At 39.6% G+C, this 24,583-nt stretch overlaps 2 protein-coding genes and 1 pseudogene across 2 annotated transcripts in view; 1 reads left to right on the forward strand and 2 right to left on the reverse strand.

Annotated features, from left to right (window-relative positions):
• LOC110068142 (hemicentin-2-like) overlaps positions 1-24,583 on the forward strand; it is a 206,275-nt gene that overhangs the window by 9,637 nt on the left and 172,055 nt on the right. Inside the window, exons 2-4 of the mRNA XM_089271128.1 lie at positions 6,966-7,011; positions 21,707-21,916; positions 23,911-24,177. Coding sequence (XP_089127254.1) covers positions 6,966-7,011; positions 21,707-21,916; positions 23,911-24,177 — 523 coding nt within the window. The remainder of the gene's footprint in view (positions 1-6,965; positions 7,012-21,706; positions 21,917-23,910; positions 24,178-24,583) is intronic.
• LOC149105177 (uncharacterized) lies at positions 9,531-10,184 on the reverse strand (annotated as a pseudogene).
• Positions 12,617-13,721, reverse strand: LOC110066090 (uncharacterized; the record flags this gene model as incomplete). The annotated part of the gene is made up of 1 exon (XM_020773292.2): positions 12,617-13,721. A coding segment is annotated over one exon (1,092 nt), but the record flags the coding sequence as incomplete, so codon positions are not given.

Here is a 24,583-nt window from a genome sequence, read left to right on the forward strand (position 1 = left end):
CCATTTTAAGGGTTCTCTATTTTAAAGATTTCTCACGTTAAAGATTCGCGCTGATAAAGATTTCCCAGTTTAAAGACTCCCTCTTTTAAAGATGCTCCATCCTAAAGAATCTCGCTTTGAACGATTCCTGCTTTTAAAGATTTCCCATTGTAAAGATTCCCTCTTTTAAAGAGTTCCCCTTTTAAAGATTCCCCCCTTTTAAGGTGGCTCCCTATAGTTTTACGATCGCACGAGCGCTTAGGAGGTAATCTGCGCGCGCTCAAAGGAAAACGTCAGTGTTTTTCGATATTTTATTACGTCAACATGAGCACAAAAAAGCAAAACTGACAGTAAATTTTCTCGCGTTTCCTTCGGTGAAATTCCGTTAAATTCGGCAGATTGGTAGTAAATGTTTTACTTTAGTCGGAGCTAGTTTTTCAGGGAAATCTGTAAGACCAGATTTTTTTGCAGCGGTAAAAGACACGAATTTGAAAATATCGAAAAAACTGCCTTTACAAACCCTACTTTTTTTTTCATGTTTAAAATTCGTATCCCACTGGAAGCGATGTGATGTGAAAATTTTGGAAGATTTTACCGAAGGAAATTCATGAAAATCACAAATAAAGCCATAGAAACAGTAAAAAACACATTTGTTTGGGCATTTATAATTCAAGACTAAATCCCCAGATTTTAACAGAGATAATAGCAAAATATATGTAATCATTGCTTATTACATGTAATAAGTTTGAGAGGACTAGGTGACAAAGCGAATGCAAAAACAGCAACGCCATAAATGATTACCCTATGGAGACACCTTAACGAAACTCGCTTTTAAAGATTCCCCATTTTAAAGATTCTCCATTTTAAAGATTCCTCATTTTAAAGATTTCCAGTTTTAAAGATTCCCGCTTTTAAAGATTCCCCACTTTAAACGTTCCGGCTTTTAAAGATTCCCAGTTTTAAAGATTCCCGCTTTAAAAGATTCCAGGTTTCAAAGGTTCCTGCTTTAAAAGATTCCCCGTCTCAACGATTCCCGCTTTTAAAAATTCGGCACTTTAAAAGTTCTCTATTTTAAAGATTGTCCATTTTAAAGATTCATGTTTTTAAAGATTTCCCATTTTAAAAATTTTCTCTTTGAAAGATTTTCCGTTTTGAAGATTTCCTCTTTTAAAAATGCCCCGTTTTAAAGATTCCCCCTCTCTAAGATTCCCGTTTCAAAGATTCCCGCTTTTGAAGATTCCCCGTTTCAAAGATTTGCGCTTTTCAAAATTCCCCATTCCCCATTCCTCATTCCTGGATTCTCCATTCCCTGTTTTTAAGTTAAGCGTTGTTATCATGACAAAGAAGGAGTTGATCATTCCAAGAAACATGCTTTGACTTGTGTGATGAAAGCCCTAGCTAATCTGGAACGCTTGTAATTTTATGAAACCGATTGAACGTGTCAAATCCACGCACTCCCCAATTCGATTATCAGGGCCTGTTTTTTGGCGTTCACAAGCCGAACTAAACAATTTTAAATTGATCAAAGCTCTTTCAAACTTACCTTTGTTTTTTTTACAATGAAACGTAATGAGTCTGTCAAATTTCGACGCCCGCCAAGGAGCGGATGGCTTGCTGTTAAGTGGGAACTTAGTGGACAACATTACCAGTACGGCCAACCGTGTCGGTAATCATTGCCAAGGATAAAACTTAAAACACATTGGGACGTTACATATTTCTTAAAAGGATCAGCGAAAGATTTCAAACTTGAATAGGATAGGCAATATAATTAATAAAAACGAACAGAAAACAAAACAAAGCAAAACAACAACAAACCATTTAAGCAGTTTGCAAACATTCCCTTTGTCTTACACGGTACCATAACGAATTTTACGTTTTGATCAGTTTTTTCGCTCTGACTTTTTCGTGCGAGTTTTATTTTGCTATTATAATTTAATCATAATTAACCTAGATCAAATTCAAATTTCATTAATGCCCTCTTGCTATTTTATTTTCATTTATGATATGGATAGGACCTTGCCGGCGCTTTGATTGGTCAAAAACCCATGTTTTATCAGAGTATGAAACAGAAAAAGCGTGGTTTATTGTTTTTCGCCACATGAGCCGTTTATTACACTCTGGTAAAACATTCCGGACATTTGAGAAAACTCGAGAAATGTAGAAAACACTTGCCTGCGGCTCGTGCTTTCTATATTACCCTCGTGTTCTCAAATTCCCGTTTTGTTTTATTTAACAAATAAAGAAGCCCCGACTGTGCTCTGTTCTGTTGTAAAGCACGCAGGAAGCGGTAGAGCACGAAAGAGAGTGTTTTTCCCTACTTCTTGAGTGCGCTACCGCTTCCTAAGTGCTTTACAACAGAACAGAGCACAGTCGAGGCTTCTTTATTTGTTTTATGATAAAGAATCAGATAATTTCCCCATGCATTCGGCTGAATTTTCAAACCAAACTTTATTTTCCAAACGAGCAAAAGTGGCGTCAGCCGTGCACTGTTCTCTGATAAAGCACGCTAAAATAAGCCAATCACAATCCTTGTTAGAATTGTTCAAATAATTTGATTGGCTAACGAAGCGGCAGCTGTCAATCACAAACTGGACTTCAGCTAAGCTTTCAGTTTCGAGAAGTTTGAGCGGCTTTCGAGAGAAGAACGATGCCTTCAAAGTTCGCTTTTAAGTTAATTTTTAAATACGGATCTCAAGGCAGGTAAAGGTTTATAGTCCAGAGGAATCCGGCCGTATTGTGGCCCATGAAAACGAGTACTTTTCCAGTGGAAATTACGAAACGCAGAGCTCAAAGCTTGTGGATGAAAATGTGAAATGCCGGGTTGAATTTGAAAGGAGCTACAGTTATTTACGGCTTGTAGCCGCATGCAGCAAGATTGCCCGAACTAGCGTAAAAGTTAGAAAGACTTAACAGCTCCCACTGGTTCTACTTCGAGCACAGAAGAGAATATCAGAACAAGTTTTGCACTGACCACTCGTCGGTTTACTTCGCTGAGATGACCGGAGAATGAACGTTACTACACTACATGTAAGTGTTGTTTGAGCAATTGAGCATTTTTAATTGTAAATTTACAAAAATAAAGCTTTTCATCATAAACAGAGACAGTTCAGTTGTTTTCTGTCGTTTTTTTACTTCTCAGTATAATTTCTGCCTTCGTAACAAAATTAATGTCTTTATGGAAGCACTGTTTAGGTTGAGAATTTGTGTATTTCGCTACAGCTTTACATGTTTTGTCGGCGGGAATCTAGCAAAACTTGTTATTTTAGTACAGTTTTAACACTACTGTTGCTAACAATGGTCTCTGTGAGCCATATTTACTGCAGAAAAATAGCTCGCTTCCAGTGCGTTTGTCTGCGTCACAGGGGATGTTTAATTTGGGTCATATTTGTCAAAATTCCGAAGCAAAAATTTGGAAGCCAACTTACCGTCATCAACCCGTGCTCTGTTCTCTGATAAAGCACGCTGTTTCAGCCAATCAGAGCGCGCGTTATATGGAAACTTTATTATAATACAGTGTAATACACGGCTTAGGCTTCTTTTTTTGTTAATGATGTCTTGAATAGACATCGTTAACGTTAATCTTAGGTCGTGATTTGCGAGCATCAATAGTGCGTAGCGCTTCTCGCTGAGCAAATGTTCTAGCTGTAATTAACGCAATTCCTGCTTAGTAAACAACAATACTGTCTTCTCAGTTGGGCTGGTAATCAGTGCTAAGAGTAAGTGCAGTCTAGTATCTAATAGTTCGTAGTTTGATATTCTTCAGCGACTGTGGCAACAGAAAAAATGACATCCTAGTTTTAGGAAACTAAGCCGCATTTAGTCTGTTTACAGAATCTTCACTTTGTCTTGAGTTGGTCGAGATTAAAGGCTTAGCAAATTATTAACCCGGTGCTTGAGATATGAACTAGCCAAAACGCGAGGGTGTGGGGCAGCTGTTTTAAACCGCGTTTCTTTTTTGTTTTCTATGATTTTATGATTGCGTTTGCGTCTGCGTTCGTTTGCGTTGGCGTGTGCATTCGCATTTACTAATGGGGTGGCGTTTGCCCGTTTTGGTTGCACATTTTCGTTTACAAGGGTGCCTTTAAGTTTGTGTTTTTGCCGTTGGCGTTGATTTGGCCTAAGTAACAAAAGCGGTATTCCAGTTGTATTTAATGCAATCGGTTGACAGTTTTATTACAATTCTTCTTTTGCCTCGTGTGATTAATACTCAGTACAACAACAACATGGTAGTCACATGAAGCGATTGACAATTACATCCTAATGACAGCTCCATTCTGGGGTTATATTCTACTTGTAGCTCATACATTGTACAACATGCTGTTCTGCCTTTCAGACATGTTTTGCATCATATGCAATAACCCTTGGACGTATAACGTGTTTTCAAAGACGATTTAGTCTAAGGAGCTGAAACTCTCAGTAGCTGCTCATTCATCCTTCGCAGAAATTTTGATATGTTAAATGCATGTGTGCCCATCATTTTTGACGTTCCCTTGGCACTTGCGAATTTCATTTAGGTCTGGCTAAAAAGCAATTTTTTTAGACATTATTCTGTATTGTTCCAGTTTTCTTCCTCAAATTGCAGAAACTTACGAATGTGTACATTTCCTGAGCAGTCTGGCTTGCTTTTGTAGTATGTCTTGCTTTCGTAGTACGTCTTGTTGTGGTAGTATGTCTTGCTTTTGTACCGTTATTTCTTGACTTTGTGAGAAAATAGTGAAATCCAAAATATCGGATCCAAGATGGCCGATCAAATGCCTTCGTGTGAGGTCACATGACGTCATACCTAACAAAGATGGTATTATCTTCTACAATAAGCTCAGGGCTGATCATTAAATTTATTTCACTTTACGTCAACAAAATGAAAACCCAGTGGTGGATTCCATCAATTCCCCCCTTGTACCGCGGTGGGGATAAAAGTTAACTTCTAATTCCGAGGGAAAATATTTGTAATCACAGCCAGGGACAGAATTTTCCAAACTTAGTTTATTTCTTGATTTGTTTTAAGACGTTAGAGAAAGAGCAAAATTGACTTTAGTGTTTAACCCTGATAAGTAAATATGTAATCCGATTAAAAATAAAAGGAAGAGTCCTACATAAAATTCCGAATCTTAAAAAAATATATAATGCTTTGGAAACATTGCAGACAAAATTTATGTATGTAAAGTTTATATGAAATATTTCATATTTGAACTGCGGTTATAGATGAAAGTGAAGAATGATCATCGCAGTTAATTTTCCAATTTAAGCAACTGGAAAGAAGAAGCCTGAAAAAAAAAAAAAAAAATATCAGGGCTTCAACGGGATTCGAACCCGTGACCTCCGCGATACCGGTGCGATGCTCTACCAACTGAGCTATGAAGCCACACATTGGCTTCTTCTTTCCAGTTGCTTAAATTGGAAAATTAACTGCGATGATCATTCTTCACTTTCATCTATAACCGCAGTTCAAATATGAAATATTTCATATAAACTTTACATCATTTCACTCCTCACGGGAAGATACGAACTCAATTAATTGACCTCGCTCCCAATGTGTGGCTTCATAGCTCAGTTGGTAGAGCATCGCACCGGTATCGCGGAGGTCACGGGTTCGAATCCCGTTGAAGCCCTGATTTTTTTCAGGCTTCTTCTTTCCAGTTGCTTAAATTGGAAAATTAACTGCGATGATCATTCTTCACTTTCAAAATTTATGTATGTCTGTAAAAAAAATGTATGCATGTATGTAAAATGTATGTATGTATGTATGTATGTATGTATGTATGTATGTATGTATGTATGTATGTATGTATGTAAAATATGGTCGCGTGGCAAAATCAAGTTCTGTATACAATAACAGGTTATTTCGAATTGCTTGGTGCTTAATTTTCAATAGAGGCATAAAAACATAACTTGAAGCGTTGAATTATTACTGGCGGTAAATACTTTGACATCGTTGTAAATTAACCCCCAAGAGAATAAGCAAATGATGCAAGATGTGGAGGGGTGGGTGGGGGTTTTTCTTGAATCCACCTGATGGATGTTCTCTTCAATTAGACATTAACAAATCATTTTGTGTTAAGTAGATGACATCCACATGCCTTTAAGTCTGCATTTTCGGTCCGGTGCGCTAGTCCAACACAGAGTTCCAACATAAAAAGCTTAACACTGCCACTAAACAAATCACTTGCTGAATAGATAGTGTCACCTTCCGGAGTCGAAGACAGGATCGGAATTGTTTACTAAACTCAGTACAATTTGAGATCGAATTTCCCCTCGACTTCGGAATTTACAAATCACTCCACAACCCAAAAGTTCGATACTGGGTACCAATTTTGTAATGCTACTGAAAAAAAAGGTAGGAAATTAATCCGCAGGATCCTATCAAAGTACACGCCCCAAATTTAGATCGACGGACAAACCAAAATGCGCTTGCCCTAGGTATGTCCAATAAAGTGAGAGGACAGTTCATGAATCAAAATATCTACAAGGAAGAATAACAATAATCAAAGTATCAGCATCACAGAATGAATCAAAATTACGAAAAAACCTTTTAAGAAGGGGAGGTGTACTTGTCCTTCCGAGGATTAATCTGGTGTACAACTGAACAAGTAGACATCTCTAATAAGATTAAAGTTATCTATTTGGTTATCTGAAGCTTTCACGCGGTTTTTATTACATACCTAAACGCTCAACTCGTCGGCACTATTTCTATTTTGTATCACAGAACTCGTAATCTTTGCAGTTATTGAATTATGGAAGTTCGAATTATTCTTCTCAAATTCCAGTAACGATTTTACAACTCAATGAAATTCAGATACATTTCAAAGTGTATTGCTTTGACTTTAAGTATTTTATTGAATTTAATTCCAAAATGAGGCTATAATTTTCAATATCTAATCGTTCTGATAATCTATAGCTATTTTATTGTTTGTAAAGGCTAATAAATCAAAATAACGAGTCAGTTCTGAACTATTAATTTCAAAACAATTTTCTCTTTAAATCAACAGAATCTGACAGAGGAGACGAGTAATGAAAGGATAGTTTGTGTGGAAGGTAAGATTTATGCGCCAGTTAAGGACGTTCGTGCGAAAATTTTCCATTTCAGTCGCGCAAAAGATCGGAGGAAGTTTGTTTTGCTGAAGGCCATTTTAAAAGCTAGAAGGCAACGGCAGCTCAAACAGCAGGGTACGAATTCAGTTCGGGACGGCAAGAGCACGCCGTTCGAAGCCAGTACTGTGCGGCACGACAAGGACTGCCGTGCTATAAGAAGTCGTGCCGAACTCATGGGCGGATCAAGTGGAATGGTGCACGAGGTGCGCACCCCCCTCTGTGAAGAAGCCTCCTTCTTCGTATTCGCTTTTAAATTTGTTCACCTCACCAGTCAGTTACGCCATAAGAAAAATCTTGGATCCGCCCCTCTAACTTAATCCAGCCTGCCGAACTGAGTGCATAGTTTCAAACCTCGCTACTACAGTCGCGCTTGAGTCGAAGTTCTCGGTATTCGCATCAAAAGAATTTAGAAGACTAGAACACGGGATAAAGTAAGCATATTGAGAGTTTCACATTAAAATAAATTTTGAGGGGTTCCGTCGACTGTCGAAGAATTGCAGTTTCAGTTCCCAAGCTCCTATGGAAACGGCAAAAATTACATAATTTTACGGGTATAAAACGCATCTCCGCTTGCCCAATATCGAATCCAAATAAATACTATGAGTCACTTTTGGCCTTCTGTTATCAATACTTAAAATAAAAAATCTGGGCAGTACGTAAGAACGCGCGCCAGTAAATGCAAACGTTTTTGAGGCTAAGTGAACTTATTTGCATAACTAAGTTACGAATTTATAGAATAACTGCTAGATATATTTCTAACAGTGGTGCTCCAGCTACGTTTTGAAGGGCTACAGTAATAGGCCAATCCGACATATTGAAATTCTAACTTGGCTGCGAGGTTTAGGTGAATAAAACAAAAGAAATCGCATCGAGGATGAGGGATGAATAATTAATTTCTTTTGTTTTATTCTCCTAAGCCTAGGAGTCAAGTTAGAATTTTAGTATATCGGAATTGGCCTATTCTTTGATTATTTTGTCGTTGTTGCTGGCCTCTTCAATTAGCTAGCGTTAATAGTGCCAGATAACAAAGGAAAAAGAAAAATTGATGGTTAAATACAACCGTGTTTCGAGTCCTCAACAGTGGCACTGGCAGTCCCGCTCACGTAAAAGTTTTGTCAATTTCCCCATTCTTCAGTATGAGGTAAATCGTTGTTTTAAAGTTGAAATCCATCTTCAAAAGTTATTTAAGGCTTACATATATCGGTTATGTTTTGTACAGATTATACACAAATTGTAAACAATGTCAAGCAACTTAAAATCTGTAGTCTTTTAAAGTGTTCATCAGCAAAGCAAACTTCTTCTGATCTTCTGCACGACTGATTTAGACTCGACGTTTGAAACCACCGCGAGGACAAATTTAGCCTGCGTAGCAAGCGTTCCCATAAGAAACGTTACGAGGCTGAGCTTTTCTGCAATCTGCCCCGACAACCCTGCCTCATCAATATTTTGCTCTCACTCCAGTTTACGCGATGTCAGACTGCGGAAAAGCTTCTTCTTAAGGGAACGCATACTACGCGGTTTAGGACAAATTCCTTTGAGTTCGGCAGGTAGAAGCACGACGTCTGACTATGCTAATTCCAACCGAGGTCAGATCGCGGGATAGACAGCGAGCAGTCTTTCTCTGTTTTTCCAAAAAACCTCCTTGCTTGGTCCAACTGGATCACGTTATTTTATTGCATTTAATTAATTCTTTTCCCATCAAGATCAAAATTGAGACATATCGTCTAAAATTTACTTTAAAAGACCAGTCCCCCTTATCGCACAAGCTTGAACCAGGTCTAACTAACCGAAAGACCAGTCTCCTTTCCAATATTTGTAGACTAATCGAGTGTGTATAAATGGGAAAGAGTGACCCCTATATGTTTCTATTACTAGTAGTAATCAAAGATTATGAAGGGCGTCGATAAAATCCGGAACATGGATTATTCCGCAACATCCTGAAACATTCCAGAACATCCCGGAACATCGAATAATTATAATAATTACGAGAAATAAATATGTAAAATTAAGTTTTCAAAAATTAAATTATGCAAAAATAAAGTGGTATCAGCTTGGAAAATAAAAACAACAACAACAACAACAACAAAACGAAACCTAACAAAATAATAATAATAATAATAATAATAATAATAGTAATAGCAATAGTAACAGTAACAGTAACAGTAACAGTAATAGTAATAGTAATAGTAATAGTAATAGTAATAGTAATAGCAATAGCAATAGCAATAGTAATAGTAATAGTAATAGTAATAGTAATAGTAATAGTAATAGTAATAATAATATTAATATTGATCACTAACGATTTCTTAAAACATAAGCAAGTGAATATTAATGTTAAAAGCCGACATTTTGGCGTCATCGTGACACCATTCCCAAGGCAAAGTGAATAAATAATGCGAACGAAGATTTGATTTATATACAGTCTCTACGAATTACCATAATAACAAAGATTCACAAGTTCTTCAAGAGAATACCTTTGCGCGAATCGATTTCGTTTGCACGTTTAGGGATGGTTTAAGTTTCCTTACAAAAGGCATCTCCTTAAATAGGCAATCAAATTTGTTGGAACATTTAGTAAGCAAGTAGATTTGTTCTGAGAGACAAGAAGGTACGTTCGAGTTATGTTCGCTCAAATAATGTTTACAAATTGACGACGATTTTTGTTTGTGTCCATCAACGCGTTCGTGGAGGTGGCCGCAAGTGTAACCAACATATCCTGCATCACACAGGTTACATTGAAATTTATAAACTAGGCAATGTTGGTTAGCAGTGGCTGGTTTGACTTCTCGAACTTTAAGGTCTTCGTTGAGTTTTCTGCTGATGAACACGGGCTAAATTGTGGTCTTGATTTTTGAGCTGAGGTTCCTGAGACATTTCTTCACTACATTAGCAGAGGCCTGATCATTAAATGGTATGATAACTCGGATGGTGGGTGTAGTCGTTTCGGTTGATGGAATGTGCTGCTGGTCTGCTACCTTGGAATCTACGAATTGCTTGACAGCCAAATTGAATAAGTGCCTCGGGTACTTAAGCTTTAATAATAGGGTCTCAAGTCGATCGCATTCTTGTGAGAAGTACGACCAGTCGAAAGATATGCGATAAGCTCGATCTAGCATGGTGGTAATTAAACAGCGCTGATACCGATTATCCACGTGGCTCTTGTAGTGGAGTAAGAGACCCGTATTAGTTGGTTTTACGTAGACGCTGGTCTTGATTCTGGGAGCTAAGTTTAAAGTTCAACACCGATGAAAGGAAGTGGGGCAATATTAATAATAATAATAATAATCATCATCATCATCATCACCATAATCATAATAATAATAATGAGTGGAGGCTCGCAACTTAGAAGACTAATCCATTCCTCCAGGTCGTTCGCCATCAGTTTAATCACGTGACTGTCCCTTATTCGTTCTTCATAGAAATTCAAGGTGGTAGCGTTCGAACTCTTTAATCAGACCGAAAAATTTGAGTATGCGAGTTTGATTTCTTTATTCAATTCCTCACTTTAAATCAAAGATATGGGTGTACACGATTTATCATGAGGAAATTGTTTCTCCATGAGATAGAAATAAAAACTCTTCGGCATTGAGTTTCTTGCCTAAACTAGTTCGGACTGCTTGAGCTCTGATAACAGTGTCAACAAAAACAAACACAAAATTTAGAGCCAATTTTAGTGAAGTGTATAGACCCGGGTTTTTGAAACATGATTCGCCCGTACATGATTCGCCCGTCATGATTCGACCATAATCACGTGATTCTGACAAGAAGCACCTGCGCGTGGTATGGAAAATGGAGGATAATTGCGAGGTCGTGGAAAGGGACAACAAAACTCTTCCGTAATAAGCGGGAGGCAGAGCCTGCCTTATGTAAAATAAAAGGATGACAAAGCAAAAGGTGTCCTTAAGAATTGTTTTCTACCAGAAAAAGAACCTTGAGCGTTTGGAAACGGGCAATTCGATGTTCGGCGGCAGAGCTGGTATTTCTTGCGGTTGCCGATGTCAAAATATAATTTGTCAACAAAAGCTCACTGAAGCTCGCATTCCGTCACTAACAGGCCGATAGGAGACGATGGTGTGTTAGCAGCGTCGCTGGAATTTTGGAACGCCGATTACGATAGGAGACGTTAGGACACGATGGTGTGTTAGCAGCATTGCTGGAATTTTGGAACACCGATTACGCCAGAAGAATGGTAAAAAAGTACGGCCATAACAAAGTTAGCCTGCGACTGGCACAAAAAGGGTATTTAAAATAGCAACATTTGACTAGGGAAATACATTCTGCTACTGTTTTTCGATGGCAAATTAGGCTTTCCTTTAATGGATATCCTTGCTGAATTTTTAGCATCATGAATATTAATTATTGCCAAGCGTAGATTAAATCTGCATCGCTTCGGAGGCGCGACAGTAACATGTCAGTTTCATTTCTTCATTCGCATTTTTCTGTGTTCATTGCGCTTTAACTTGAACTACATCTCGCCAAAATACGACAACAAATGACACTACAATGTCCACATAACGTATGCACAATTAGGTATTTTACCCCGTACCCGAATTGTTCAATTTTCTCCTCTCTCAAGTTTCAACAGAACGAGCCGAGAAAGTCTCACACCTTCCATCAAGAATTGTCTGTACTCATCAGCGATTGAGGATGGCTTGAAAATACATTATTGTAAGCGACCATTTCTGTCATCGCATTTGTGTTAGTGTTCATTTTCGTCTCCTGTGATGATTCAGTGAAAATGCCGCTGACTTTAATCGCTACTAAATTGTTTTTTTATCTCGTTCCCTTACCCTTACCGTTACCCGCGAACTGTAGCGAGGTATCGGGGCCGCAAGTTTTTTTCCCCGGCGATGGGGACGCCGATCGCTTGACACATATTTAGGAAAGTACGAAGATCTAACTGGCACTTTTCTTTGGTGTCAGCGATAAATAGAAAATCGTCCAGGATATGCAGTATGCTGGAGGCCCCCAGACGATGTATAGCGATCCATTCCAGTGCGGTGCTGAATGCTTCGAAGATGGCACAAGAAGAGGAGCAGCCCATTGGCAGACAACGATCATAATAATAAAGGTTTTCCCATGTCATGCCTAGCAAAGGATGATCGTCAGGGTGGACTGGGATAATCCGAAAAGCCGATTTCATATCAGTTTTGGCCATAAAGCAAACCCTCCCCATGCGTTTGAGCACGGATATAGCGTCGTTGATGGTTGCATACACAACGGAAGAAATTTCGCTAGGGATAGAGTCATTGATAGAAGAACCCTGGGGAAAGGACAAGTGATGGATTAATCTGAATTCCGAAGGGTTTTTCTTGGGAACTATGCCTAAAGGTGAGCAAAACATGTCAGGAAAAGGTGGATTCTGGAAAGGAACGGCTATTCGACCCGCGTTAATTTCTTTGTCGAGTTTATCACGAATAATATCCGGCTGCGCTATGGCACTCTTTAAATTGGGAGGTTCAAAAACGCGTCTCTCCCGCTCTAAGTGGATACGAAAACCAAGATTAAAACCGTGTATGAGATACACTTTTAACTGAAAGGGGTAACCTTCTAAAAGCTCCTCAAGTCGATATTCCTTTACGGGCGTTATCGGCTGTGGAGTTCTGTGATGGAACTTGGGAGGGAGATTGGGCGCGCTTTTGACCCTCGGCATTGCAACGTGTGGCTGGGTGTTTTGCTCCGCATTTGCAGCATTTATGGTCGAATTTGCATCCCCCTCCGCAGAATCGGCCCAACTGAAAAGCCCAACATGTTCCTTTTAAAAATGGCGACTGGTGCGATTGTGGTCGAGTGCCTTGGGGCCTGTCACCGATTGAAAACGTTTGTCGTCCACGAAATGTCACCTTTAGCCAGAGCTCCCAGTGTACTGCATCCCAAGGATACTTGTTAGGAGCAGTTTGCCGGAGAAGGCGAAACTGCTCGTCGTAAAATACCCAATCACCGAATTTGGCGGCTATATCTCTGACGATTTCACAATATTTCATTAGTTTAGGTGTCTCGTGAGGAAATCTGACTACGTATATTGCGACGAAAGTATTAAATGCAGAGATCCATTGATTAATATTTGTGATCTTTTTCGGAGGCTTAGATTGTTCAAGGGTGAGCTGAGCCCCCAAGCTGGGAGTATAAGTATTGATCGAGATGGAGTAGCGGTCAGGACTTGGGGCTACTGATAGTAGAAGACCGAAGTCCACGTACTCATTAGCCCAAACTTTGGCCTTAATCTTTTCCGTAACGCCTCCTCCCAGCTCGAGGGCGAGGCTTGAAAAAACTTGTTTTCCTGAATTTTCTAAGCTAGAAGACGCCCCAGAGGAGTCGGGCTTTGTTATACCTGCCGTAGGGGATGTTATCAGTGCCAACTGGTCGGAGACCGCCGCTTCCACCGACACGGCAGTGCTTTCGCTAGCGCTGGCTGGGGTCTCACTTGTGGGCGGCTTTTGCGTCTGCATGGCGGCCTGTACTGCATTGGTTACCGCGGCTGTGATAGAGGCCGTCAGCGCCTCCATATCGACGCTTATGCTAGGCGGGCCAGTTGTTGCTGTCGATGTCGGGGGAATCGGTCGGGCACGCTTAGGACGACCACGTGTGGCGTTGCTAGTCGGGCGTTTACGAGAGGACCTAGCTTTGCAGAAAGTGTAATATATATATTCAAATTAGGATGCGAAAATCAATAAAGGAGGGGTCGAGAATGTCCCGGAGAGAAACGAGAGGGCGAAACTAAAATGCTAATGCGCGGAACAATGCAAGGACACATAAGTCCAGCATCAAAACCAAATACGTTTTAAGCAGGTCGAAGACCAAGTTCCGGATTAAACACAAAACAGAGCAAGGACATTAACCAAGTGCACTGGGCACGCGATAAGCGGCCGGAAGAGGGTTGTACACTTAATGGAAAAGTCACGCTATCATGGCAAAAATAACAATACGTGCGTCAATCAGGGGGCAGCAATCAAAGGCAGGAATGTATAAAAATAACACGCTGCCATTAAAATTAAGAAAAGTAGCATGTACCCCATTAACGTAATAGTGACATTAAAGACAGCCGACAAGATAAGGGCATAGTCCAAATTGTACATGTCGGTAAGATAAACTTCCAATGGAAGTACAAACAGCTGCGAACGCAACACAGCAATAAAAGCCATGAAAAATGAATCACGGAACTGGTGACCAGCTTATATAAAGAATTAGTAGCTAAATATCATCCAGTAAACGCAAGCATTTGAGTACCGCCCCTCGTAGACTGCAATATAATTTATGTTGCCCCCCACCATTCAAGTGAACGCCATCACGACACAAAAATGAACTCTTTGTTTGCCAAAACCCCCTGTGAGACCAAAAAAATGCGTATGGGACAGGTTCGAGTACCGTTTTTAGGTATTTAGTCGATAATCCAACATTCTTGTTAAATGAAACGTTGGACGAGGAACGACGGAGGGTTTGGCAGACACAAATCAGGTCCACCTTATACTCGTCGTGCAGTAAGGTAGCTAGATGTTCAAGAGAAGAACCCACAGTAAGGGGGGGGGGGGGGGGGGGAGGAATCGACCAAGTCATTTGTCCCTAGCTGTAAAATAACTATATCGGGGCCAAATTCCTTAATGACACTCAAATCATATTTTAAAACCTTGGCGATCGTTCGACCGCCGACACCGTGCCATTTGCAAATGAAGTCTGCTGTCGTTATAATAAACTTTTTAGTGTACTGATGATCCCGTGAGTGAACGATTAGGTCGTGAAGGCGACGGATAAAGGAATGGCCCAAAATTAGAACACGTGCTTTTCCCATAGCAAAAGTTAAACGGCAGAATCTAAATCCCACTCAGCAGGTTAACAAACGGACAAAGAAAGGGGAAAGAGAACTATTGTACTTGCCTAAGAAACCTGAAAGTTCTGTTAAGCGTGGCGTTGCCGTTGAATGGCGAGGAGGCCGAAATTAATAGTGCACGCGATCTAAGTAATACCAGTGCGCCTGCCCACTTTCATCTGATTGGAGGTTCCTAAGTGATCTGCCATTCCTGCTCCACCGAAATAACCTTGACGTCTATTACCAGCCAAGAAAATGGCTCGATATAAAATGACATTTTATGTGCTGCATATAATGTTTGTTTTAATACCTGTTGAATGCGAAACGTGATGCGGGAGTTAAATCGTCGACCTGTTTTCGCCGCTAAAAGCTGAAAATCGTGACTTATCTTAAATGAATGCTACCAAGGTTTTTACCTTAAATTTTGTCGAAAATAGTCTTTTAACTTGATATCTCATCATTTACGAAATTAGCAGAGCAGTGGTAGCCTCGAGGTCGAATCATGACGAGCGAATCACTACCACTAGATTATTAACAATAACTTACTTGTTACTCGGGCTTCCAGAACTCCTTTATATGCTCTATTCATCGTCCGAATAGTTCATTTTTGTGTTGAAAAATAGAGTGCTGTAAAGCCGCGTAACGCAATTGGTGGGAAAGAAGATAGCCCTACACTCATTGTGGTCAGTTGAATGAATGCCCAACCATCCCTACCCCTCCCCTACCGACTCCCTACCCCCAAAACATATCTTTTCATACTTGGAGCTGATACCAGTTTATTTTTGCTTTTTGTTTTTGTTTTTGTTCTTGTTCTTGTTCTTGTTTTTTGTTCTTGTTTTTTGTTTTTGTTTTTGTCTTTGTCTTTGTCTTTGTCTTTGTCTTTGTCTTTGTCTTTGTCTTTGTCTTTGTCTTTGCCTTTGTCTTTGTCTTTGTCTTTGTCTTTGCCTTTGTCTTTGTCTTTGTCTTTGTCTTTGTCTTTGTCTTTGTCTTTGTCTTTGTCTTTGTCTTTGTCTTTGTCTTTGTCTTTGTCTTTGTCTTTGTCTTTGTCTTTGTCTTTGTCTTTGTCTTTGTCTTTGTCTTTGTCTTTGTCTTTGTCTTTGTCTTTGTCTTTGTCTTTGTCTTTGTCTTTGTCTTTGTCTTTGTCTTTGTCTTTGTCTTTGTCTTTGTCTTTGTCTTTGTCTTTGTCTTTGTCTTTGTCTTTGTCTTTGTCTTTGTCTTTGTCTTTGTCTTTGTCTTTGTCTTTGTCTTTGCCTTTGCCTTTGTCTTTGTCTTTGTCTTTGCCTTTGTCTTTGTCTTTGTCTTTGTCTTTCTCTTTGTTTTTGTTTTTGTTTTTGTTTATTATTATTATTATTATTATTATTACTTTAGAAAAATTAATTTTAGATATTTTTCTCATAATTATTCAAATCAGTTCGATGCTCTGAGATGTTCCGGAATGTTCCATGTTCCTGGTTTTATTGACGCCCGATTATGAGCGAGTTCTACGCCTGTACGTGTGATGTAACTAAATAGCTCTCTATTGCTGAAATCCCTGACTGAAATCATTTTCTTTGTGAACAGCTGAAATTTCATGGACAGATATAACAGGTCAACATAATGACAAAGGCCGCAATTTTTCTGTGGATTATTTGATTCCCCTGCTTTATTGTTAGAAGTTGGTCCCGTCTATAACCTGCGATTTGATGACCTTTGATGACACGCCGGGTGACGGCTCCAGTTTCGGAAAACTCGCAAGTTTAATAAACATTTCCCTTCAAAATTCATGCTAATCGTCTCATTTTCATTTTAACTGGTTAAAGTATACCTGTGTTTCATCTACTATTCTAAGCTGGAAACGCAAATATCAGCAAACATTTGTAATCGAGTGCCGGTTTATCCGTGGTTTATCGTAAATAAACTCCGTGTTACTGGCAACTGATTCCAATATTTCTGCTGATTAATAAAAATAGTCAGCATTTACATTGCTGCCCATTAGTTCTGGCTTACTCTTTTAGATCTTAGCTTTAGAGTGCTCTTCCATCGATTCAATTTTCAACTTCGCTGGAAACTGAAATATTTGTGGTCACTGGAAATTAACTAAAGTCAACAAATGCAATCAGACTAGCCAGTGAAATATAGCTATTCCCATGGTTAACATTCCAAAGCTAAGGCGGTTCAAAGTCGTGTTCGCGAACAACATCAGAACAATTGTTGTCCCAGTTATGTAACAAAGGTACGACATCTTGCATCCTGACCAAACAGGCCACGCACGGTCCAGAATCAAAACTACTACAATTTGAAAAGAGTGATCGTGTGCGATCGAAAAAGCAAATCGTCTCACGTGATGTGCGATGATGTGATTTCTTTTCGCCCGGCCAAAAAGTCTCACTCCAGTCTGCATTTGGACTGCATTCCCTTTTTTGCGAATGCAATCAGAGTAGACGCAGTTCAAGGAAAACCCCAAAACGTCGATAACAAGGAAAGAAGCAACAAAAGATAGCAAGAATGACGTAGCAGATGGACACGAAAACGAGGCCCAAAGCCTCTAAAAAAAAAAAAAAAAAAAAACAAGAGATGCGGGTAATTTGCAGTCTCCACGAAATATCTCGATTTCCCGCGGCTGCAGACAGGCCGAAACGAAATTAGGATGCGATCTCCCGTTCCTCGAGAACACAATAAACAAGTGTCTAAACTTCAACAATCTAGAAATTCCAATTGGAGCTAATTGAAAATATATATTACAGTGTACGTGACGCTAGTCACGTAATACTGTGTGTAGCCTCTTTTTAACTTGTATTTTGGCTTTTTCTACAGTTTTATGCATTTTGTGTGAATTGACAAAACGATGTTGAAATATTGGCATGTATCAACTTTCTTTTGGTATATTTCCTACAAAGCATGGCCCGCAAATGGAACAAAAACAGACTAGCGAGCTCAACAGTATAGTTCTTTCAACATAACGCATTATGCAAATTTGAGAAGAGACTGTCGCGAACTTTTGCATTTTATCTGTTGAACCTCGATTGCCCAGAATTTATAGTATTATTATAGTAGAAGCGACACAGTTTTGCACAGTACGTATTTGGCTCCATATCAGAGATACCAAGATGCGTTTTAAGCCCGGTAAAACTACGCATTTTTTGTTGTTTTCATAGGGGCTTGAAATGGCAATTCTTCGACAGTCGACAGAACCCTTCGAAATGCTTGAAAATCTTAAAACTTCCTATTGTTAGATAGAAGAGAGGTAGAGCTCTTATGCTAAGTTTACCCCGTGTTCTAGTTTTGCAAATTGTTTTAATGCGACTACCGCGAACTTTGTCAATTTTCCAGGTATTTTTTTGCATATTTAATAAGCAAAAAGCTGTATTTTCGTTTTTTTTGCGAATTTGTCGAAGAGTTTAAATTCTTAGAAGATCGGAATAATGTTTTCGAAAGTAGTTCCCTTAAAGCGTTCTTTAGGCAAAGTTTCAGGATTTTCGATTTTTCAAGCCTGGCCAGGCATTCTCGATATTTCCAGTCAGTGACACATAACCCTTTAAGAGGCATTTGAAACCGTCGCGCAGATAAACAAAGAGCTAAGAAGAACGGAATTTAATGGTGCATTTTGCAAAAAAATTCAAACTTCTAGTCGATAGATTTGCTTTTTTTTTTTGCCAAACGTAGAAAATTGGTAGAGAAAATGATCCTTGAAAAGAAAAATAGGGGCCACCGAACGTCTAAGATCGTTGAATCCAGGGAAGGCTATAGCAATGACCATTTGCCCTATTATTGTTCATTTTATTACTGAGTCCGCGCGCTCATGGATGACGTGGCGTGTGAGTTTGCGGTAACAAAGAAAAAGCTGAGAATTGCTGGGTTCTTTGCATCGTTACCTTTTCTAACATATCTTTGTAATAAAAGACTAAAGCCATCAATACACTGGGTTCAATTATAGAGAAAAATAGCACAGATAGTGTGGGTGTTGAGTAAATCAAATGATCGCTCTATTGACGGCATGTTTGTTTCTTGCAATCCTTGTGCGCGCGCTGAATTGCGTCAGCAAGAGCGCGCGCGAAAACTGTGTTCGGCCATATGGTTGGCCATTCGTTTCAAAATTACGACAGGGTATACGCGGGTTTTTCTGCCGCGTATACTTGTTTACATACGTTACGTATGGGCTTTAAGCTCATATATACGACCGTTTAGATCGCGTATATACGCATTTTCAAAGGACCACACATTTACGTAAATTCAAGCGCGGGGATATGGGCGTTCTAAAATGCGCGTATATGCGGGTCTCGTAAATTACGTTTTATATGGCAGCACAAAATGTGCCTTTTAAGAGAGTGGCTGCTCGTGTATGATAGCAATGAAAATTACTTTAACTAGGAATCATCAATATGGCGGCAGTGGTAAAATGCCTTGTCTTGCTCTATCTGGTATTTAATGTTTGTTACTGTAGCTCTCCAGTGAATGAACTTCTAGAAACAGTTATGCGTGTTTTGAATGACTGATTAAGACTTTATCCTAACGCTAATCATCATGAAGTTGCTGAGGATTACTCTGTACATGGTTTAGTTGCCTGCGTAGCTTGGCGGCTTTTAGGCAATTTGAACGCTAAGAAAGCGGCGAAGCCGCGATAACGAGCGCCAAATGCGGCGTAGCCACGAGGAGCCTGGGGGTTCCTGCTCGTTTTCGCGGCTTTGTCGCTTTGTGCGCTCGCGCTCAAATTGCTTAAAAAATTGCTAAACCGCCAAGCTACGCAGACTAATCCTTTAGTTGATTTATTGGACAGAGGTACCAAGGCGAATGCTGAGAGGATACGGCCTCTAGAGTCGCTGTTGAGACAAATGCAATATTTACTACTTAGGTGGGAAATGTTTGCATTAAGAGCAGTTTCATGCACCTCAATGTACTCCCATTAGGGCTTTGCCGACTGCATCAGCTTCTAATGGAAGAGTGGGTCGTCCAGCCCATGATATATCAATACCTCAAGGGGAGTTTCAGGAAACAGAATGTGATTTTAGTGTAAGTCCTATTGGATCTCCACCAGATAATTCATCTGGTTGAGTGTTATCATCAAATGTGTCCCTGACAGCTAGTATTTCCAGTATTAGATATATCTTGTAAAATCACTGCGTTCACCCATATTGGTTGTGCGTGGGAATTAATATATTTACAAAGTTTGCAAAAAAGTTTGTACTGTTCTATATAAACAAATTTGTACGTATAACTTTATTCTGTATTTTCTTACTAAAAATATTTGTTTCATTCTATTACTGATAAAAAAAATGGGCAAAGAAATCTCTTTTCTGCTTATTTTGTTGTGTAAATAATTTTATACATATAAAAAATTTAGTGCGAAGAAGTCTTCGCTCTGTCCAGTTCTCTGTGATGCCGTTTTCTTCCATCTGGTAGAACAGAGTGTAGTAGAACTGACCGACTTCAATAAAGACTTCTCTCCAGAGACGTTCAATTCACTGGTTCTGTACAGACAACCCAGCAATTTTGCTTCCCCTATTAAATCCCCTGTGCCATAGCATAGCTCTTCCTACCTCTAAATTTTCATCCCCTTCGTCTGAACACACTCTAGAGGGCAATCCATAACTTTGTACAGCAGCTAAGAACAGAGTGAGCCCAGTCGCAGCAGAATTTTTTGTTGCACAACTTAAAGTCTTAAGCCCTGTCAAAACCACCATGTATTACAAACCATTGTACCAGTGTAGTCCATCCATGTGCCAGAGAGTTAGGTCCCCTGACGCCTTGTGATGGTATTGAACTACCTCAAATCAGACCCTGCTGGGTCAGTTCGAAAAAAAACTTTCCCTTACACGCTGACGCTGAACATAGATGTTTCTACTTCGCAAATGACCCAGCATGATACTGATACCAGAATTGGAAAACCCACCTCAGTCTTATTTCTGAAATCATCAGGGCCGGGTTGTTCGAAAGCCGGTTAACGCTAATCCATGATTAAAAGTTAACCCAAATATAATTTTTTCTTTATAAAACTGTTTTCCACTGCTTAAGCTTTGTGTAGTTTGAGATTGCTCAAGTTCAAAACTGAACCGCAAACATTTCCCATCTATGTAGTAAGTATTGAATTTGTCCCACCAACAATTCGAGAGGCAGAATTCTCTCAGCATTCGCTTGGGCACCTCTGTCCTAAACGGTGAACAGAATCCACCGCAACTTCACGACGAACAATCAAGTTCTCTACCATGTTACGATTAGCGTGAGGATAAAATCTTGAACAGTCATGCAAAAGACGCATAACTGTTTCTAGAAGTTCAGTCACTGGGGGAGCTGCAGTAACAAACATTAAATAGCAGATAGAACAAGACAAACCATTTCACCACTGCCGCCATATTGACGATTTTAGTTAAAGTAATTTTCATTGCTATCATACACGAACAGCCATTCTCTTAAAAGGCACATTTCGTGCTGGCATATACAACGTAATTTACGAGACCCGCATATACGCGCATTTTAGCACGCGTATATATGGGTCCTTGTAGGACGCGTATATCTGGGCATTTATTTCGCATATCCCCGCGCTTGAATTTACGTAAATGTGTGGCCCTTTAAAAATGCGTATATACGCGATCTAAACGGTCGTATATATGAGCTTAAAGCCCATACGTAACGTATGTAAACAAGTATACGCGGCAGAAAAACCCGCGTATACCCTGTCGTAATTTTGAAACGAATGGCCAACCATACGGCCACCCTAAGGATGCGCAGAAACAATTAGCGCGAACGTCCATAAGTCTTCTAATACACGAAGCAATTGACTCACGCCCATTTCAGTTAAGCCCATTTCAGTTCCCGTATATAGGATGAGTGAGCTTGTGTTAATTTCATTACGTTATTCAGGACCACGAGGGTTTCCAGGCCTTCCCGGTTCACCTGGACCTACTGGTCCCCAGGGTGCTCCTGGTAGAAGAGGAAGAAAGGGAACTACGGGTCCCCCTGGACCCCAGGGAAAACGAGGCAGCAGAGGATTACCAGGACCCCCCGGACCTGCAGGCCCGTCTGGTAAATCAATACAACGTGAAGCAAGTCCTAGTAGTGGACGTCAGTTAGGTAAGATTTCATTTTGTGGGGAAATAGACCAAGCTGTGGCTTGGGGGACTGCTACAAAATTTAACTGTTTATGCGTGCCTCAATTTCAAAGCGATTCGCTTCAGTCCCCTAAACTTCGGAGCCACGTTTCGAATTTTAATTTATCAAAGCTGGCTTACTGAAGTGACAAGTGTAATGTCACGACTGATGGCTTTGATAAACATGGTGTGATTTACATCTGTTCAGAGCGAGCTTTTCCTTTGAGTATATAGCAAGTTAAACGTTTCCTAAGAGGTACAAACACTATAGGAAACATAAGATGATGATTTCATATCAAGTGGTAATTAAAGTTTCTTGAACTTGCCAGAATGTATGTATAATTCTTGACAACAGTTTTTGCGTCATCCCAGGAGGAAAAAAAGGTCAACACAGCCTGGGGAACATTTTGTGGCAACGTCGTGCGAGGACAGAACTCTCTGTGTGCACGCATAAGGCGCATGTTGTGAGACAGCATGTATCCGGTACAGACGAGCCGGACATTGGTTTATTTCTATGTTGTAGCGAGTGAGAGTTTTGAAGGGCAGTACAGACGACGCTATATTAAAAATCAAAGTCGTCCACGCCTCTTGGCGCACGAATTCACACCAGTTGGATTTTATGCAATATGTCACGGAAACTGACCTTTGTTCGTAGAAAAAGTGTGTCAAACGAAGAAAAATTACGCTGTAGTACGTCCCCACTTCATATCCTCGCCACGTGATCTCCAAGTGTGTGCCGACGTTTAATTGAATCACCGGCAAACTGATTTCAATCATGTGGATGGTAAAGCCCCGTAATTCTCTTTAAGAAAATCGATTCGTCGCAAAGCGACTTGTCCAGTAATCAGTAATTTTCCGTATCGGGTCGAGGGGGGAGGGGCGGATGCCACCCCCGATAAGGTTTTCTCAAAGTCTTGAAATAACTACTGATTCTAATGAACTGAAAACTTTCAGTAGCTGTTCATTCATCCTCTGCCGAAATTTTGATATGTTAATTGTGTGTCCTTCATTTTTAACGTTGCCATGAAATTTCACGTAGGTTTGGCCAATATTTCTATCTATTTTTCCAGTTTTCTTCGTCAATTTGCAGAAATTCACCAATTTGTATATTTCATAAGCATTCTGGCTTGATTTTGCATTAATTTCTGTTATTTCTTGACTTTTTAAAACAATAGTGAGAGCTAAGATGGCGCGTTTAAGATGGCGGGTCAAATAACGTCAATTTACGTCATATGACATCGTAGCCAATAAAATGGTATCATTTCGTAGAGGATGATTAGGGCTACACGGTGGGGGTATGAGTCAGCTTGTACATCAAAGGTTAAATAATAATGTCAGCAACCGTTACAAAAAGTATCTTTTAGCTCTCCCGTCGTTACGATGAGTAATTTAACAAATCGAATGTGGTTAGCGTTGTCTGTACTCTTATCGACAACGATACGCGTCATCACAGTGGTCAAAATGTTGTCGACTCACCATCCGTAGCCGAGTCAGTCTACGACAAATTTTGGTCACTGTGATGACGCAAATCGTTGTCGATAAGAGTGCAGACCTCGCTAAACTACATTTCGATTTGTTTTTTACCGCAATTTCAGCGCGAGCTGAAAAAGGCATTGCGTGACACATAGACGCAAGCAATGTTGTCTAGAATCTTGTCAACAACGGCAAATTAGCCAATCAGATTGCGAGATTAGTAGCAATTGTGGTAAAAAATATTATCGTCCAAATTAGAATATATCTAAAGGGTGGTGATTGGATCTAACGTACCCTATTTGTTCATTCCCTTGTTTGCGCATCTAACTTTTGCTTTACTTCTATTAATTATCAAACTATTAAAGCAGAAAATAATTTGAATTTTTTTTTCTTAGACTTGGTCGTTATTCAAGTGAAAAAAAAAAACAAAACAAAACAAAGCAACAACAACAACAACAACAACAACAACAAAAAAGTGATATCAATTAATATTTTGTTTTCCAGAGTCATCAAGTTTTATTTCAAGGCCTCCGCCTTTCGTTACGGTTAAAGAGAAACATAACGTGACGTTACACTGTAAAGCAGCTGGGTTCCCACCACCCATAATCACGTGGTACAAAGATGGTCAAGTGATAGAAGAGGAAAGAAGACAGTTTAAGAAAAGAAAATTGGAATTAAAGGAAATTAAGTTTGAGGGTCGTGGTATTTACACCTGTACAGCGGAAAACCTGTTGAATAGAGTTCAGTTATCGGTCAATGTAACTGTCAAAGGTAAATAGCTAAAAGTGAATCTCTGAAAACATGTCACTTGATAATGCCGTCACGAGGACACCGAAACTTTGTTGATTAAAGTTTGTTACCTACTTGTCCTGGTGTCCTTCATTGACAGAGGAAAACAGTTCTTTCAAGTCTCTGTTACAAAATTGAATGTCAGTTTATAATTAATTAGACCGATCACAACTTTTCCGTTGTACTAATCTGTGTGCTTCTTTAATGAAACAATTGGGAAAATGAAAAAAATAACTGCTAATTATTATTAAAGGGGGAGATTAGAGCAATGCGCAACAAAAACTTCTATGATAATAATAATATTATTATTTCTCTTTATTAGTTTTTCTGGTTTTATTTCCAGTACCGCCAAAATTCGTTACAAAACCAAAGAAATCAGTGACCGCTT

This window comes from Orbicella faveolata, unplaced genomic scaffold (genome assembly GCF_042242905.1).
Source record: "Orbicella faveolata isolate gen_17 unplaced genomic scaffold, um_ofav_v1 contig_34, whole genome shotgun sequence".
In the NCBI taxonomy this organism is placed as follows: domain Eukaryota; kingdom Metazoa; phylum Cnidaria; class Anthozoa; order Scleractinia; family Merulinidae; genus Orbicella; species Orbicella faveolata.